This window comes from Neovison vison, chromosome 9, assembly GCF_020171115.1.
Source record: "Neovison vison isolate M4711 chromosome 9, ASM_NN_V1, whole genome shotgun sequence".
In the NCBI taxonomy this organism is placed as follows: Eukaryota; Metazoa; Chordata; class Mammalia; order Carnivora; family Mustelidae; genus Neogale; species Neogale vison.
In genome coordinates this window covers 33,753,774-33,770,101 of record NC_058099.1, presented here as the reverse complement: position 1 = coordinate 33,770,101, position 16,328 = coordinate 33,753,774, and the positions used below count along the sequence as shown (strand labels likewise).

Below are 16,328 nucleotides of genomic sequence, written 5' to 3'. Positions count from 1 at the left end.
TCTAGAGGCAGGGGCTGGGGAGTGCAGGCACCATCTTGGATTGCTATGAGGGTAGAGAGCTTTTGGTGGCAGATGGCTAGCGGTTTAGGCCTGTCCCCCCCCACAGTGGGAAGCAGTCACCATCTCCTGTCAGTGTGGTCAACTGCCGGCTGGGTAGCCCAAGGCCAATCACCAATCCCCTCCGGGCCTTTAGTCTTCCCACCCGTGAGGCAAAGGCTGGATTAGATGGGTCTCTAACGTCACTTCCAGATGACCTCTGACCCAGTGTAATAAGGAGTGTTTGGGAGGGGTGGGAAGAGACCAGGCTGGGAGTCCGTGACCTCCACTCGTCTCGGAAGTTCATTCAGCTGCCTTCACCCTACAATGAAAAGGAGGACTATGCTTTCTGTTCTAGCCAGCTGGCAGGGCTGTCCTGGGCCAGACACATTGGCCTTCTCAAGTGTAAGGTGCTTCAGGTATGCAGGGAGACAGGGTCAGGAAGTGGGGCTTAAGCACAAAGGCAGGTCCCTCAGAGTGGATGCTGCACTTTCGTGGCTCCAGCATCAAAAACTGAGCCTCAACTCCTTTGTGAGGCACAAGACCCGCCAACGGCTCTTCTGTATCCCAAGGGCTTTGCCTGGGCTGTTCCGTCCAGCTGAGATGCCCCCAGCCATCCCTGCCTGAGACCAGTTACCCTCTCTTTAAGGCTCAAATGTACCAGCAGCTTCACCTAACCCTCCGTGTCGGGGACTGCCCACCCCTGAGCCAGCTCTGAGTCCCCCAGGCCCTCCCTGCAGACCTGTGTGTAACGAGATCAGGCCGAACAGGCCAGGCTGTGAGCGCCTGCGGTCTGAGCTGAGTGGTTCTCGTTTCAGCTGCAGATGCTGCCCTGCCCAGTGCCTGGAACGGCAGGCTCTGAGAACTATCTGCTGCAAGGACAGAAGAGGTGGAGGGCCGTGCTCTGAGGCCAGGTTCCCCCAAATCCTCTCTCCACCCTGGAACATGCTCACAGCAAGACCCAAGGGTCACATGAAAACATAGCTGGAATTCCGGCGTCAATCTGTTCTATGCTTCCGACAGCTCCGTGTACAGACATTGCCAGTCCTACCCTGCCCCCAGCACACAGGCCTTGGGGATCTGAGAGATGTCACACCTTCCCCTGGTGGCTGGCAAAGCTGGCACTTGATCCAAGCAGCCGCGATGTTCAGTACTGGGGCCATTCCCTTTGTGGTTGAGGCGACTAATGCCAGGTTATCATCCCCTGGCTGCCACCTGGACTGCTCATCATGAACTGGGGACACTCTGGGAAGCCAGCTCACCTCCCTCTAACAGGCCGCCCTGCCCAGCCACAGGATGGCCTAGCCCACCTCCTCAATTCCAGGCTTCTTCGAGGGACATCTGACCACATGAGACCACTCATCTGGCCTTTGGGATCTCACAGCTCTAGACAAAACATGCAAAACTAAACCTCCAACACCCAAGGGCGCAGAGCAGTCATCCCAACTCAGGCCTGGTGGCAGATGTTCTTATCCACGTTCTGGCCCAGGCTGCTGGCCCTGCCCTCAGTCTCTTCCACCGACTCTCCGGCTTGGGAGGTGCAGGAGATCTGGCAAGAGTGCTCCACAGACAGAGGAAGGCTGAGTCCAAGGACAGGGGAAATCCAGGGAGGCAGAGACACCCTGCTGTCAGAGGCGGAGGCATCCTTAGCAGCCACCAAATTCCCAAGGAAATGACCTTTAACGAAACCAGGGAGGCAACCTGGGAAATGGGACTAATATTAAGACAACATCTATACTGCACTGGTCAGGCTAGAGGTGCTTCTCCTCTGGAAGAGGTGCACCGTCCCCCTCAGTGTGCAGAAAAGGCTTCAAGAAGTGCCATGACTGCCAAGACCATAAGGTCATGGAGTGGGGACATATACTTAGTGACAAAGGCTGAATCAGATGCCCTGCCAATACCCTATCTTTTTTTTTTTTTTTCTTTTAAGATTTTATTTATTTATTTGACAGAGAGAGATCACAAGTAGGTAGAGAGGCAGGCAGAGAGAGAGAGAGGTTCAGGAAGCAGACTCCCTGCTGAGCAGAGAGCCCGATGCGGGACTCGATCCCAGGACCCTGAGATCACGACCTGAGCCGAAGGCAGAGGCTCAACCCACTGAGCCACCCAGGCGCCCACCCCATCATTTTAAAATTAAAATGTGCCAGGGCTCCTGGGTGCCTCAGTCAGCTGAGCGGCTGACTCTTGATTTCAGCTCAGGATCATGGAACTGATCATCAGGCTCCATGCTCAGTTGGGGGGTGGGGTCTGCTTGAGATTCTCTCTCTGCCTCTTCCTCTGCCCCTCGCCCTGCTCATGGAGTCTCTCACTCTCGCTCTTTCACTAAATAAATAAATCCCTAACCCATTCACAGAGTTAACTGCTAGTCACAACTTGATGTACAGTCTTCAAAAATCCTTTTCTGCGTCTGTACATGGAAATGCTTGAGTATAAAACAACACTCATACACCTGTTTTTATTTCATAAGTATCTGTTCTTATTTATGGTGGCTACACTTTCATTTATTTCTCTGAAGTTTTATATATATTTTTATTTAAAATCTCTTCAAAATTGCCTATTATTTCTAGTTCCTTTGTCTCCAGAAAGGAGGAACTAATTCTCCCATGGGAAAGGTACTCTCTGAACCAGGAGATAAAAGGACATTCTATCACAGGGCCCCCAAACAGGCCCAGGGACTCCCTTCTCTTCAGGATTTCTCTAGGATTCTTCCCAAATGGCCTGCTGGCCCCTTACTTTGCACACATCCCTGATCCCCGGACTCCAAGCCCGTTCCTGTGGAAACAGACTCAAATTGCCGTCTGTCCCTGAAGAGTAGTCCTCCTACCCCTACCGCCCAGGGAATGGTGCGCACCCGGGATGAAAAGGAATCATACTCTCAGAGCTGTGCTGGAAATCCTCTCCTACAGACCCATCTCAGAGGTGGATTTTCGGCCTGTTTGCATCAGAGGGCACGCTTCACAGAAACTCGGGCATGGATCCCACAGGTATCGTGGTACGGCTGCTTCTGCAACTGCCTTGAGAATTCCTTCTATGGTCCCATGCTGCTGCCTCGACGGTGACACATCCTGGGTACTCAGGAGGCCACTGTTCCCTTGCAGACAGAGCTGTGTTGGGGTTACCACAGAGCCCCAGTGTCCAGCTGGGCCTGCCCTGACGGGCCCCAGGCCCTCACGGAGGATCGCTGGGCTGGGTATGGGGTGCTCCATCCCTCCTTCCTTGGTACACCCTTCCTTGGTGGTCATTTTGGGCACACTCCTCTAAGCAGGGCCTAGACAACAGGATTCTAGGAGGAAAGAGAGTCACAGAGGAACTCCTAGAGTGCCAGCACGAGAGGGCCCCACTGAGGAAGCCCAGGGGGTGGGCAGGCTGCCTCGGTCAGCATGGAAGGGCAGTGACGTGAGAATCCCGTCTCTGATGTCATCTGCTTCCTCTACCTCTCCCAGCCCCGGACAGCACACTGCACCTTGAGGTGGGAAGTTGAAGCTCTGGAGAACCGCTCCAGAGCACCGGGGTTGCTAGGTTACTGTGCACGGGGAGGGAGGAGGCGGGGCTGCCCGGAGCAGTGAGCTGCGAGCCCCTGAGAACCCGCTGGTCTCTGGCAGCATGGCCCGAGGTGTGCACCTGTCCCCCACTGCCCCTCTCACCCCCATCCAGGCCCCATGGGCCTCTAACTTTGCTCTCTTCCAGCCCAGCCTCCCAGCCCAGCTATAGTTCAGTACTGAATTCTTCCGGGCTGAGATAAATAAACCGACTCTTCAAGCCAATGGGTCTGACTGTGAACATCAAAGTACAGGTGCTGCTTGTCCTGAGTGCCCCCGCCCCGCCAGCTGGTTAGAAGTCCCCTCCGTGTTCTCCCTGCCAAGGGCCATCTAGCCCCTGTTGTACATCCCCAGCAATGAGACACTCTCTACCTCCTGAGGCAGCTTCGGATGGATCCAATTCTTCATCGGTTCTGACTGTTAGAAACCTTTTGCTCTCACTAAGCTGGAATCTGCACACCTGTAACTCCCATCTGGAGGCCCCCAAGCACATCTACTCCTTCTGCCCTGATCATCCTGGAGCGATCTGTGGTTCCCACCATGTCTCCACACATCCTCTGCTCTCCAGGCAGACATCTAGTGCCTGTTTGCTGCCCATGCACTGCGGTTGCCATGGTCCCTCTCGGGGCCAAGCCCAGTGGACATGGTGGAGCCAGCCCTGAGTGGAGAGTGCAGGCCAATCTATCCCTCCTTGGCTGCACTGCTGCTACTGTCTACACAGCCAGCAGCCAAATCCCTGTAGGCCCTTTCTCTATCACGTGATCTCTAAGAACAGTGAGCAGAAAGGAGAGGAAGCCAGGCAGAGGGCTTCACTGCTTCTGTTGGTCTGTGCCAGCTAAAGGGCCACAGTTCTTCAACCCCAGTCTGACACTAACTCTTGTGTCCTTGGGAAACCTCTCCTCTCTCTAGGCCTCCATTTTCCTATCTGTAAAATGGGTTTTAGACCATCTGTTGGTTCCCATTTGGTAACAGCATGGAATGAGGAAGCGCTCAAGCAAAAAACCTCTCTCTTATTTCAAGGCTGCCTATCAACAGTGATGCTTCATGGGTTAGAAAGACCCAACAGTTTACAAGGCTTCCACAGATGACAACAGCAGCAGGACTCTTCCTGGCTTTTCCCAGTGCTCCTCAAAACCTCTGTGACCCACATAAAAATCAGACCTGTCTGAAGAGCAGCCTGGAACCCATGGAGAAGGTTGTTCCCACAGTGGCAGCAGGGTGCTGGGGACAGTCAAGCAGTTGGTTCTGAATCCTGGCCCTGTCCCTTGGGCCTGCCAATTCCCCTTATAAGCCTCAGTTTCCTCGCCTGCAAAACGGGGACAATATGTTCCTCATCAAAGGACTGTTGGAGGTCTGAGAGAAGACTGAGGTATGCACAGAGCTTCACTCGTGTCCTGCCTCACAGCAGATACAGAAGCTATTCTTGGGTATTTCGTATTAAATCTTAGGAAAATGAAAATGCCCCATCTCTTCTGGGGCAGAGAACATTAAAAACTCCTCTGTCTCCCAGGAGAATAAGATCAAATTGAAAAACTGAGCCTTGAAATAACTCACGCTGGCACATTTCTGCGGCGGGGGGTGGGGGTGGGGGACACACTGTGGTTGAGTCTTGCTGCCACAGACACGAGGACTGGGCAATGCTTCACTGGAGGCTGCCGACAAGGGCTGAGAGGGTGAATGCGGCTGTACTCACTTCAGGGAGAGGGAATAGTCGTGCTTGCTTGTCTGGCTGTTCCGGACAAGGTAGCTGCATTCCTTGCAGAGCCGCAGAAGGTTCTCGGCGTCTCCTCTGCTGATGGCTCCGTGATACCAGCTGGGGAGAAGGGAGAGGGTCAGAACCCAGCATGGACCTGACCCCCACGGCCAATACCCTTGCAAACTCCTCCTCAGAGAGGCTCAGCCCCCTCGGAGGGCAGCTCGCACGTCCCAGCCGCCTCATCACGAGGCAGGGGCACGTGTGTACATGTATTCAGAATTCAGCACAGAATTATGTGTCTGCTGCACATGCATTCCTGGGGAGAGGACAGGGAACGGACCCGTGGCTGCCTCCCTCACGGCACTTACCTACCACAGGTGCTATGGGAGGAGCTACAGAGGGGACGGAGCAGGGCTGTGTGGTTTGGAGCTCGGGGCAGGGGCTGCTATTTTAAGCAGTAGCCAGGGAAGCCTTCCGGAGACAGTGACGTTTCAGTGTGGGCCTGAAGGAGGTGAGGGAGGAAGCCACGAAGGAAGGAAGCTGGAAAGAGTGGTTCTGGCAGAGGGAGGGGCAGCAAAGGCCAGAGGCAGGAGTGAGTACCTGACGTGCTTAGGAACCTGCAAGGCAGCCAGCACGGCTGCAGTGGGTCCAAGGGGAGGGGTGAGTCAGGAGGCCAGAGGGCAGGGCCGGGGCAGGGTGCCTTGCACATAAGGAGAGGACCCTGGCTTTCTCCATCTAAGTGACACAGAGGCCATCAGAGGGTGCTGACAGGAGGGACACGTGTTGCCTCTCTGTGACATCTATGGGACAAGTGGGTGGTGCTCATCACTCAGGAAAGCAGGCAGCTGGGTGGGGGGTGGCCAACCAGTGCTTCTGGCAAGCAAATCTGGCATCGGCTAGGCCCTTGGGAAGCCTGGAATCACCGCATCCAGGTACCACGCGGTCAGTGGGAGAATCAGAAGGGAGGGGTGCCACGGCAGACAACCTGACAGAGGCCCCTGGCTACAGGACAAAAGAGGAACGCCGATCTTCCAGATTGGGAGAGCTGAAGGTAGAACTGCGGAGGAAGAGTGAAGATCACGAGACGCGAGTCAGAATGCATTTTTGTTTACCTTATGGTGTGGGCAGCGGGACAGTAGTGATAGGTGATACAGGGCCAGGAAGAGAACCACAGGTGCTAGATGGCTACAGAGCCGCAGAAGACATTCCCCCACCCCCACGCTTGCCAACTGGGCAGTCAGGGGCGAGCAGCAGAACCCGGTTGCATCTCAGGTCTCTATCCAGTTAAGGTCACCCCCCACCCCCATTTTAGGGTATGAGACTTAAATGGGACGATGCATAGAAGGGCTTATGTAGAGCCCGGGATGGGTGAGTTTCAACAAATGGCAGCTCTGAGCATCACCAGAAGTAGAAGGAGAGTGAATCTGCAGATGGCCGTGGGCAACCCCCCCAACTATCATTATTTGGACTGCCACCCACCCGTAGTCTGCATTTCAAATTTCCAGGTATAAGCAGGGATGCTGCTGCCTCCTGGCCCCGGCCCAGGACTGCCCTGCAGACAGGCCTCCGAGAGTTCTGGGAAAGACATTCTGCGCGGGAGAAACCGGGCACTGCCTTACACCGCACGCCTTCTACAAGGCAGCGTTCTGAACAGGTAACAGCAGTTACCTGTTAACTTCAGAACCCAACCTGCTTCACTAAAGCACGGACTGGAGAGCAGATGTGAGTGTCCCTGCCCACTGCGCATGTGATGGAGATCACTCACAGGTCAGCCCAGGGGCTGGAGGGGACACTTGCCAAGGGAAATGGTAGGAGGAGTGTACACCCGCCTTCCTTTCTAAATGTAGAAATGAAGAGGAATATGAAATTAGGGATTGCATGGGCTCCCATAGGGAAAGCACTTTCAGAGATGTGAAGGCTGAAGGTGCACATTAGAAGGTACATGAGACTGGAGTTTGGAGAAGTAGCTAGACAAGGATGGAACAGACTTTAGAACTGAAAGTTAACAGATCTGGCAAGGCTGTTTTCCGGGAAATTTCACCCGTGTAACACACCCCGGTAAGCTGACAAACTTGTTGTTTTACTAGGAAAACAAGTTCCAGCCACCTGAAGCAGAGCCATCCTCAGGGAAAGGCCTAGAAGAGGTCTCCAGGGAAGTGCTGCCTGCTCTCTGCCCCTCCCTGAGCACGAGCTGGTGGCAGATGGGCCTCCAGAGGCTCAGGATCCCGGTAGAAGGTAGTGCCTGATAGGGAAACAGGATAAGCTGCTGGCTCCTTCCCTGCTGCCTAGCTACTACACCTGGAGAGAAGGTCAGGGACTTGGGCCAAGATTCAAAGGAGACTCAAGCTAGTTTGGGAGAAAAGGGCCAAAGGACATGATCGGGGGCTAGGGCCAGCCACTGGGCAGCCGGCTGGCATGAGGCTGGCCACCAGGAGACAGGGTGGGCCTGGGTGGTCCTGTGGGGGCTGAAGGCCAACTGCTGGGCCCAAGAAGGCTCTGCCTAGACTGAAACAGAATCTAAGCACTAAACTAAACTAAACCAAACAGAATCTAAGCACGAGGTTGTCTGGGGATGTGCTGGAGTTTGCGGAGCTGGCCAGTCAGGCCTGTACTATGGGTATTAGGAGGACCCAACCACGGCCATCCAGCCTATGCAGTACCCACTAGCTCATCCAAAATTTACTCAGCACTGACAACATCCTTGATCTCATGGGACTGAGGCGGAGAAGAGGGAGAGTCAATAAATAGATTCAGGACACAATTTCAGAAAGTGACAAATGCTATGCAGGAATCCTGAGTTTGTGCTAGGCAGTGACGAGGACAGGGAAAAGTGTTTATGTTAGAATGAACAGACACGGGAGGCCTGCAAGGAGATGACATTTGACCTGAGAATCTCCTTCATGAGAAGGAGCCAATCATGTAAAGAACCAAGGAAAACAACGTTCTCTGCAGAAGAACCAGCAAGTGCAAAGCATCTGAAGCAGAATGTACGGGGGGTGTTCACAGAGCAGGAAGGCAGCAAGAATGGCCCAACTCTGGGAGCACGGGGAGTGCTGCAGGATAGGGGTGGACTGGGAGGCAGGCCCCATTCCCTGAAGCCTTGGGAGCAATGGAAGAAGTCTGATTCCATTCTAAGCACAGCAGAGGGCAATGTGTTTTAAAGAGAGGATGCTGGGGTGCCTGGGTGGCTCAGTTATCTGGGTGTTATGATCCCAGCATCCTGGGATCAAGCCCCCCATCAGAAAGCCTGTTTCTCCCTCTCCCTTTGTCTGCTGCTTCCCCAACTTGTGCTCTGTGTCAAATAAATAAATAAATAAAATCTTTAAAAAAAAAAAAAAAAAAAAAAGAGGATGTTACTTGTTCCTGATGGTCTTATAAAAGGCCAAGTAGGTTCTCCTAAAGAGGGGCCAGCAAGGAAGTGCAGTGGGAGACGAGGCAGGGGCCTTTTGCAGTGGTCCAGATGGGAGGTGGCTCTGAGACAAGAGGAAAAGATGGGCACGGCCTATATTCTGGATGCAACACTAGCAGAAGTTGCTAGTTCAGATGCATTAGATGCTAGTGTAAGGTTTTTTTTTTTTTTAAAAAAAAAAAAAAAAAAAAAAAAAAAAGGAAAGCAAGAGGACTCCAGATTGGTGGCTTGAGCAAGTAGGTACATGTGACGCCATGTATGGAGGTGGGGAAGCTGGGGGAGGAGCGGGTGTCCGGAGCTCAGGAGCCCAGTTTTAAATACACTAAATTTGAGATGCCCATTCGTCAGCCAAGTGCAGATGCCAAGACAGCAGCTGGATGCAGGAGGTGGGCGTTCTAGGAGAGGTGTGGGCTGTGGAGGCACGCTGGTGACTCACCACCCGGAGCCTGAGTCGACTACCCAGGGAGAGCGTGCAGCTGGAACCCGAGCCCCCGAAAGGCCAACCTTCAGGTAAAGCTGAGGTGAGGAGCCAGAAGAGGTGGCCAGGGAGGCAGGGGAAAAACCAGGAACAGACTGTGTCTCCAAAGGAGGGAGCTGACTACTGTCTGTGCTCAGTGAGAGAGAATGGGAGGTGATATAAGGGAGACAGACAGTGTGCAGAGCTCTTTGGGGACTTCACTCATATCCTGGACAGCACCTATTAGTGCCAGGTCCCGTTCCAAAGCACCACGGACGCAGTGGTGACCCAGAGAAGCTTCTGTCCTCACAGAGGTTAAGTTCTAACAGGGGCAGGATGCCCACTGGGTCTAGCCATCTCTGGATCATATTTTGTTTGTTGATTAAAAAGGACATCGTGATCAGAAACAAGCAGAACCTACCACTGGATCTGGGTAGCTGTGACAGGCGGTTAGCCGAGATGCCCGCTGGAAGCGCTCCCCCACGTGCTTGCTACAGCAGGCACAGGGCGTCACGAAGGAGGCTGAGGACCTCCCCACATGACAGCACATGTTGGAAAGGGGCACAAGAGCCAATGACATCATTCGGAAAACCCTGCATCCTGCTTGCCGAGGGAGCATTTCCTGTGAGGGATGCGCTGCCGGCTCTGCTGAGGCCAGAATCCCGCACTGGAGATTAATATAGTACATGACACACACGGGCCTGTCTCATGAGGGATTGGCTTGCTGTCAGCTCATCTCCTGTCTTTATGGAGGGCCTACTCTGTGTCAAGTGTGTGTGAAGGGGTGGGGAGAAGAGTGTGTAAGGCGGGAGAGAATGTGGGCTCAAGTCACAAGTCTGGAGCTCCAGTCCTGTGAGCTATGACATTCTAGCCAAGGCTCTATGTCTCCTTGAGTCCAATTTCTCATCTACGTGATGGGGATGATAACCCCATTTATCGAGTATGTGCTTGTTAAGAGGATGCTACACCTGAAGGTATCAGCACGAGACCCAGAACCCGCTTCATCAGGCATCTGGAGAAGCTGGCCATAGCCCAGGTATATGGAATGGCGAGAAACGGAAAAAGCAGTGTGTGGGCAATCCGCAGAGTGAGCAGCAGGCTAGGGAGACGAGACTTTATCCTGGAAGTGATGGGGAGCCACTGAAGGTTTCAGGGTTCCGCAGGGACCTGCGCACAGTGAGAAGGGAAGTGATCACCATGATCAGCGCGAGGGCTGGTAAAGGGCCTGACTGACAGTGTTGGGGAAGAGCAGGGAGGGAAAGGGGCAGCAGGGATGGGACTGGGCCACCGACTGAGGTGGGAAATCTCATGGGAAAGGGCCTGAGAAAACCCACATCAAGAGCGTCAAAACCAGGGGTTTCTGGGTAGCTCAGCTGGGTAAGCAGCTGCCTTCAGCTCAGGTCATGATCCTGAAGTCCTCAGATCCAGTCCCATGTCGTGCTCTTTGTTCAGCAGGGATCCTGCTTCTCCCTCTCCCTCTCTCTCTCTCTACTCATAGTCTCTCTCTCTCTCAAATAAATAAAATTTTTAAAAAATCTTAAAAAAAATTTTGAGTTAAAAAAAAAAGACTCTCCCTCTGTCCTTCCCCTTCTCTCAAATAAATAAATAAATCTTTTTTTTTTTTTTAAAGATTTTATTTATTTATTTGACAGAGATCATAAGTAGGCAGAGAGACAGGAAGACAGGGAGAGGGAGAAGCAGGCTCCCTGCTGAGCAGAGAGCCTGATGCGGAGCTCGATCCCAGGACCCTGGGATCATGACCTGAGCTGAAGGCAGAGGCTTAATCTACTGAGCCATCCAGGAGTTCCTAAATCTTTTTTTAAAAAGATTTTATTTATTTATTTGACAGAGAAAGACACAGCGAGAGAGGGAACACAAGCAGGGGTACTGAGCAGGGAGCCTGATGTGGGGCTCAATCCCAGGACCCTGGGATCATGACCTGAGCTGAAGGCAGACACTCAACGACTGAGCCACCCAGGTGCCCTTAAATAAATAAATCTTAAAAACAAAAAACAAAAACAAAACTGTCAAAGCCTTGCTCAATAAATACCAAGAAGATGTGAGGCAAAACTATCACAGTAGCTAACAAACAATTCTAATTTATAATAGTCCAAGTAAGGGTGGCAATACAGCATGGAGGGAGAAAGCCCAGGGTCAGGAATCTGGAGACTGTTCTATCTAATTCTGTCAGCCACTGGCTGACTTGAGGATGGTCTTGACCTTCTCTCAGCCTTAACAGTGACTAGAGCTGAGGCTGGGCCTTGCTCCCTCAGAACTTACATTTGCTTTTCCAGTGGGACAGCAGGATCCACTCTTTCTCCCAAGATCCCACAGAACTCAGGGCTCCCATGCTTGATGGGCTTGAAGCCCCCTCCCGGAGCTCGAAGCTGGCGCCGCCGGTCCCGGGAAGGCGAGGGGGATGACTGCCGTTTCTCGTTGCCGTTAAACTGGGCTGTAGGGGAGAGAGAGGGTGCATGGTCACCAGAGCTCAGCCTGAGGGATTACTGGGTGATGCAGCGTGGGGTCACAGTTGATTGTTCCCCTTGGGGGTTTACGATCCACAGAGGGAAGAGCTCCAGGCAATTAATGAACGTGGTTCAAAAGGCCTGAGTTTCTTACAGCTGGTGCCATCAGAGCTAGACAATGCACTCAAGGGGCTGGCTGAGTCTCCCTCCAGAGGCCACTGAGCTCAGCCTTAGCTCCAAAGGATGCCCCCTGCTATCTCCAGTAAGGGGGGGCATGGCACCCACAGGGGCTCAGTCCCCTGGACAGTTCTTAGGGAGGCAGCTGTTCCCCATTTTCTACCTCCAAGTGGCTCCCCTCCTCCCGTTTTCCCACCCCCCACAGGGCATACCATCCACATCTCCCCCCTTTCTCCTGGGATGACCCTACAGAGCTCCAATCAAGGGTCATGCTGCATCCCCATCTGCTTCTCTTCCTTCGGTGCTCTCTGCATGGGCCCCCCACGCAGCGAGCCCTGTCCCCGGCCCAATGCCAGGTGAGACTGAAGCAGTGCACAGTGCAGTGTGCAGGGCCTGCTGCAAGCTTCCTTCCTGCCCTGGGCCTGTGAGAGTGTCACGCACTTCCACGGGCTTGGGGAGGATACCTCTCGAGGGCAGGACCCCAAAGATAGCCCATAAAGAAAATACTGAGCTGAACCTGGGAGTCACCAGAAGCATTCCTAGAGACCAGTTAGTGCCCCTTGCAAGTTATCTCTCTGGACTTCAGTCTCCTCCTCTATAAGGGGCGATGGCTGTACCCACCTTGTGGGGTTCCTGCGTGATGGCACCCAGATCTTAGCAGAGTGCCCAGCATGTAGTTGCTGCTCAATCTGTGTTATTAAAAAAATATTTACTTTTATTATCGTCTCTGCTCAATGTGGACACAGTACTAGGTACTTCACGTAAGTGTCCAAACCAACCTGAGTTCCTCTTCCAAGCTTGCCAGTAATTTGCTGTGTGCCTTGGCTAAGCTACTCAACCTCTCTGAGGCTCCATTTCCTACATGCCACAGAACCTCGAAGATCAGAGAGAAGACATCCTAAGGGCCCAGCACACAGAGCGCTGGGTGAATGGGCCAGGCCCTGGGGAACACGGCTCCCAAAGCCAGGTCCAGCTGCAGGCCCACGGACACATGATGGCAGGAATCTCTTCTCCAAAGAACAAGCACAGATGTGGCCAGCTGTCCTTTACCCTGGCGAGCCACAATGGCGATCAACCTCACATTCATGAAGGTGGCAGGAAACCCCAGCCCTGAGGGTGGTGGCCAGTGGTGGCATGCTGTCTATGGGACTGTGGAATGTGGATGGACTTGTTCTATGTCTCAGCTTCTGAGCGAGATCACCCATCAGGACCGCAAAGCATTGTCATCCCTCCAAGACTCTCTTCTCCATTAACCACTACGGAAAGTAATGGGAAGGGAGGTTCCTGACTACAGAAGGCTCTAGACATGCTGGACCCATGGGTATGTGCTCATTCTCATGAATGAGGCAGTGGCCGGTGGCCTGTCCATGCCACTGCCCCACTCCTCAACCCTCCTTCACACGTGCCAGGCGAGCTTGGGACTAGAGGAACAGCTGTGAGCAAAACAGAAATCCCTGCCTGTGAGGCTGAGAGTCTGAGTGGGGACAGACACGATAACCGAGATTCCAGCTGCGTAACTGCTATGGACGAAACCAGGAGGACATTCCAGGCAGGGGGAAGAGAAAGTTCAAGGGCCCTGAGGTGGGAACATGCTTAGGGTGACAGAAACACAGTCCAGGGGGGAACAGAGGGTAGTGGGAGGAAGCAGTGCCAGGTCATCGGGCACCATGTCTTGCAAAGGAATTTGATTTTATTCTGCGAGAAATGGGGAGCCACACTGATGTTGGTGGGGTGGGTTTTGACCTAGCACTTCTGAACTGGACCACTGTGCTGAAGAGAGATGGGAGGACGGGGCGGGGGGGGGGGGGGGTGGGAACTGCCTGCACTTTCTGCTCAACAGTGCCAACTGCTCTTTAAAAAGTTGATTAATTGAGGGGCTCCTGGGTGGCTCAGTGGGTTAAAGCCTCTCCCTTCGGCTCAGGTCATGATCCCAGAGTCCTGGGATCGAGCCCCGCATCGGGCTCTATGCTCAGCAGGGAGTCTGCTTCCTCCTCTCTCTCTGCCTGCTTCTCTGCCTACTTGTAATCTCTGTCTGTCAAATAAATAAATAAAAATCTTTATAAAAAAAAAGTTGATTAATTGAAAGAGAGTGAGGTGCATAGGGCAGCAGTGAGAATGGAAGGGCAGGACAGACCGACAGGCCTTGTCTGTGCATTCGCAGTGGAGTATGGGGGAAGAGAGGCTGGAGAGGCTACAGGCCTATGGCCTGAGCACTGGAGGGACGGGGCTGGCATTCTCCAGGAGGCGAAGAGTCACAGAAAACTGTAATGAGGGACGCCTGGGTGGCTCAGTTGGTTAAGCAGCTGCCTTCGGCTCAGGTCATGATCTCAGCGTCCTGGGATCGAGTCCCACATCGGGCTCCTTGCTCAGCAGGGAGCCTGCTTCTCCCTCTGCCTCTGCCTGCCATTCTGTCTGCCTGTGCTTGCTCTCTCCCCCCCCCTCTCTGATAAATAAAATCTTTAAAAAAAAGAAAACTGTAATGAATATTTGTGAGGAAGCAGGATGGAGGCCAAACTCCAACCTAGAGACCCCCTCCCCCACCCAGCCCATGAGGCCAGGACCAGCAGTGTGGAGCAGGAACAGAGTGATGACTCACTGGGGGCCGCCCTCTTCTTGGGCTACAGTTCTTTCCTGTGTCCCAACCATAAGGACAGACAGCAATGATAAGACCCTTCTAAGGAACAGGTCCTGGGGCTGGGTGTCTGAGGGAGCCCTCTTCCATCTGGTCAGTAACCTGGGCTTACACAGTGGCAGTGACAGGGTGAAGTCCGGAGCTCCAGCCCCAACACACATGTCACCGTGCGCCCCTGCCTGGCTTCCCAGCATCCTGGCTCTCCCACCAGGGCTCCTCCTGCTGAACCCCACCAGCCCTCACAGCAGCTAGTCAAATGGCGTATATGTTCTTGGGTGGGGGTGAACACTGGGATCAGGTAGACAGGTAAGGGCCCAGCACACAGCCCCCTCTAAAGAGCTGGGTCTTGACCCGATGGATGGGTTAATCAGGGAATGGCATTCTCAGCTGGGGTTTTAGAGAGGTCCCTGCCTAGTGATGGAGATAGGATGTGGGGTGGCAACCAGGGAGACCATTTAGGGAGGGTAATGGAGGCCGAATCTCTCCACGGTAGGAGGGATGTAGGAGGTGACTTCAATAGGACTTGACACTCGCGGCCTGAGCCAGGGAAGGTCCCTGTGTGGTGCTCCATCAAGAGGAGGTCAGGGACCATGGAACCAGTGTGAACTTTTCCCTGGTCCCTCCCTCTGCTAACTTTCTGTCAGGAATGGAGGGGAGGCTGCTCAGCAGGCCCCTCGCCCCTGGGGGCTACGGGTCCTGAGGTGGGCAGCGAAGCAGCATGATGTAAGAAGGGGCTGGGGGAGAGGAGGTTCTAGGCTCAATTTTGCCATTGGCTAAGGAGAAAGAGAGACCAAATGAATTATAAGATATATTCACCTCTGACTAAAACTAGAATTTGGAGATTTTTGCCCACATAAAACCCCACCATGTAATTCCTGGCACAGAAGAGGGAGGACAGGCACGAAGCACGAACACAGACTACAGAAGGAACCCAAACTCTTCAGCAAAGCCCGTGACCCCGCTGCCTTTCCAGCCTCACACCTCACCACGGCCACTTTGAGGCCATGTCTTCTGCCTAAATTACTACCACCCCATCCCCTTCTACCAGTCTCTCCACCTAACTGACTCCACTCTGGAGTCCACCTCTTCCAGGAAGCCTTCCCTGACCTCACCCCCTCCCCAGAATCACCATGATCTTAGTCTATGGCCTCCTAATGGCCAATTTCCTGGTCTTAGGCCCTGTGAGCCCCTCAAGAGCAGGAGCTGTACCAACATGTGCCTTTCTGCCCCAAGCTTAGAACATGCCTGCAACCCACCAGGTACCCAATGAATGACTGAAGAAAATTAATGAGCTGTTGTTTCACTTTATTGGGAAAAAAATACCGGTTTTCATACCAGATAAACTCGATAAAACCTAATAACATCCCAGTCAACACTGTAATTCCCTACTGAATTAATTTATACATTCACTTGCAAGCTTAATAATATAGCCATATATTTTAGAGGGAACAGGTGGTGATGAATGACAGGCTTAATTAGGCAAATCATTTCACCTAAAATAAAATACACAAACTCCAAGTGCAGTGATTCAGCAGCAAAAGAAAAAAAAAATTTAAGAACAAAAGCTCCAAACACAACTGCTTTCATTCCTTCTAATTAAGTTTCTCTTTAATCTGCAATTTAAAATGGCAATTCTTTTAATTTAGTGATTTTCTGCAAAAGATAAAGACACAAACCCTCAAAAGAGTATCTGCATTTAGAGAAAAAATATGCCACCCCTGTGAGTCATTAGAATGACAGGACCTAATTAATTGCACCTATAGGCAATTACAAATGGAATCAGAGTTGTGCAGGAGGGAGAGGAGACTCAGGGGGGCAGGACCAGGCCCTGGGAGGCAGTGGGAGACACAGCCCCACTGATGTACCACCAGCCTCTGTCTCCAGGGCAGGTGAGGGGGCCCCTTCTCGATGCCCTAA

General features: G+C 53.0%; 1 protein-coding gene across 1 annotated transcript in view; it reads right to left on the bottom strand.

Annotated features, from left to right (window-relative positions):
- SHB (SH2 domain containing adaptor protein B) overlaps positions 1–16,328 on the bottom strand; it is a 136,357-nt gene that overhangs the window by 19,724 nt on the left and 100,305 nt on the right. Inside the window, exons 4-5 of the mRNA XM_044265306.1 lie at positions 11,418–11,589; positions 5,269–5,388 (exon numbers count right to left, since the gene is read on the bottom strand). Of these exons, the coding sequence (XP_044121241.1) occupies positions 5,269–5,388; positions 11,418–11,589 (292 nt within the window). The remainder of the gene's footprint in view (positions 1–5,268; positions 5,389–11,417; positions 11,590–16,328) is intronic.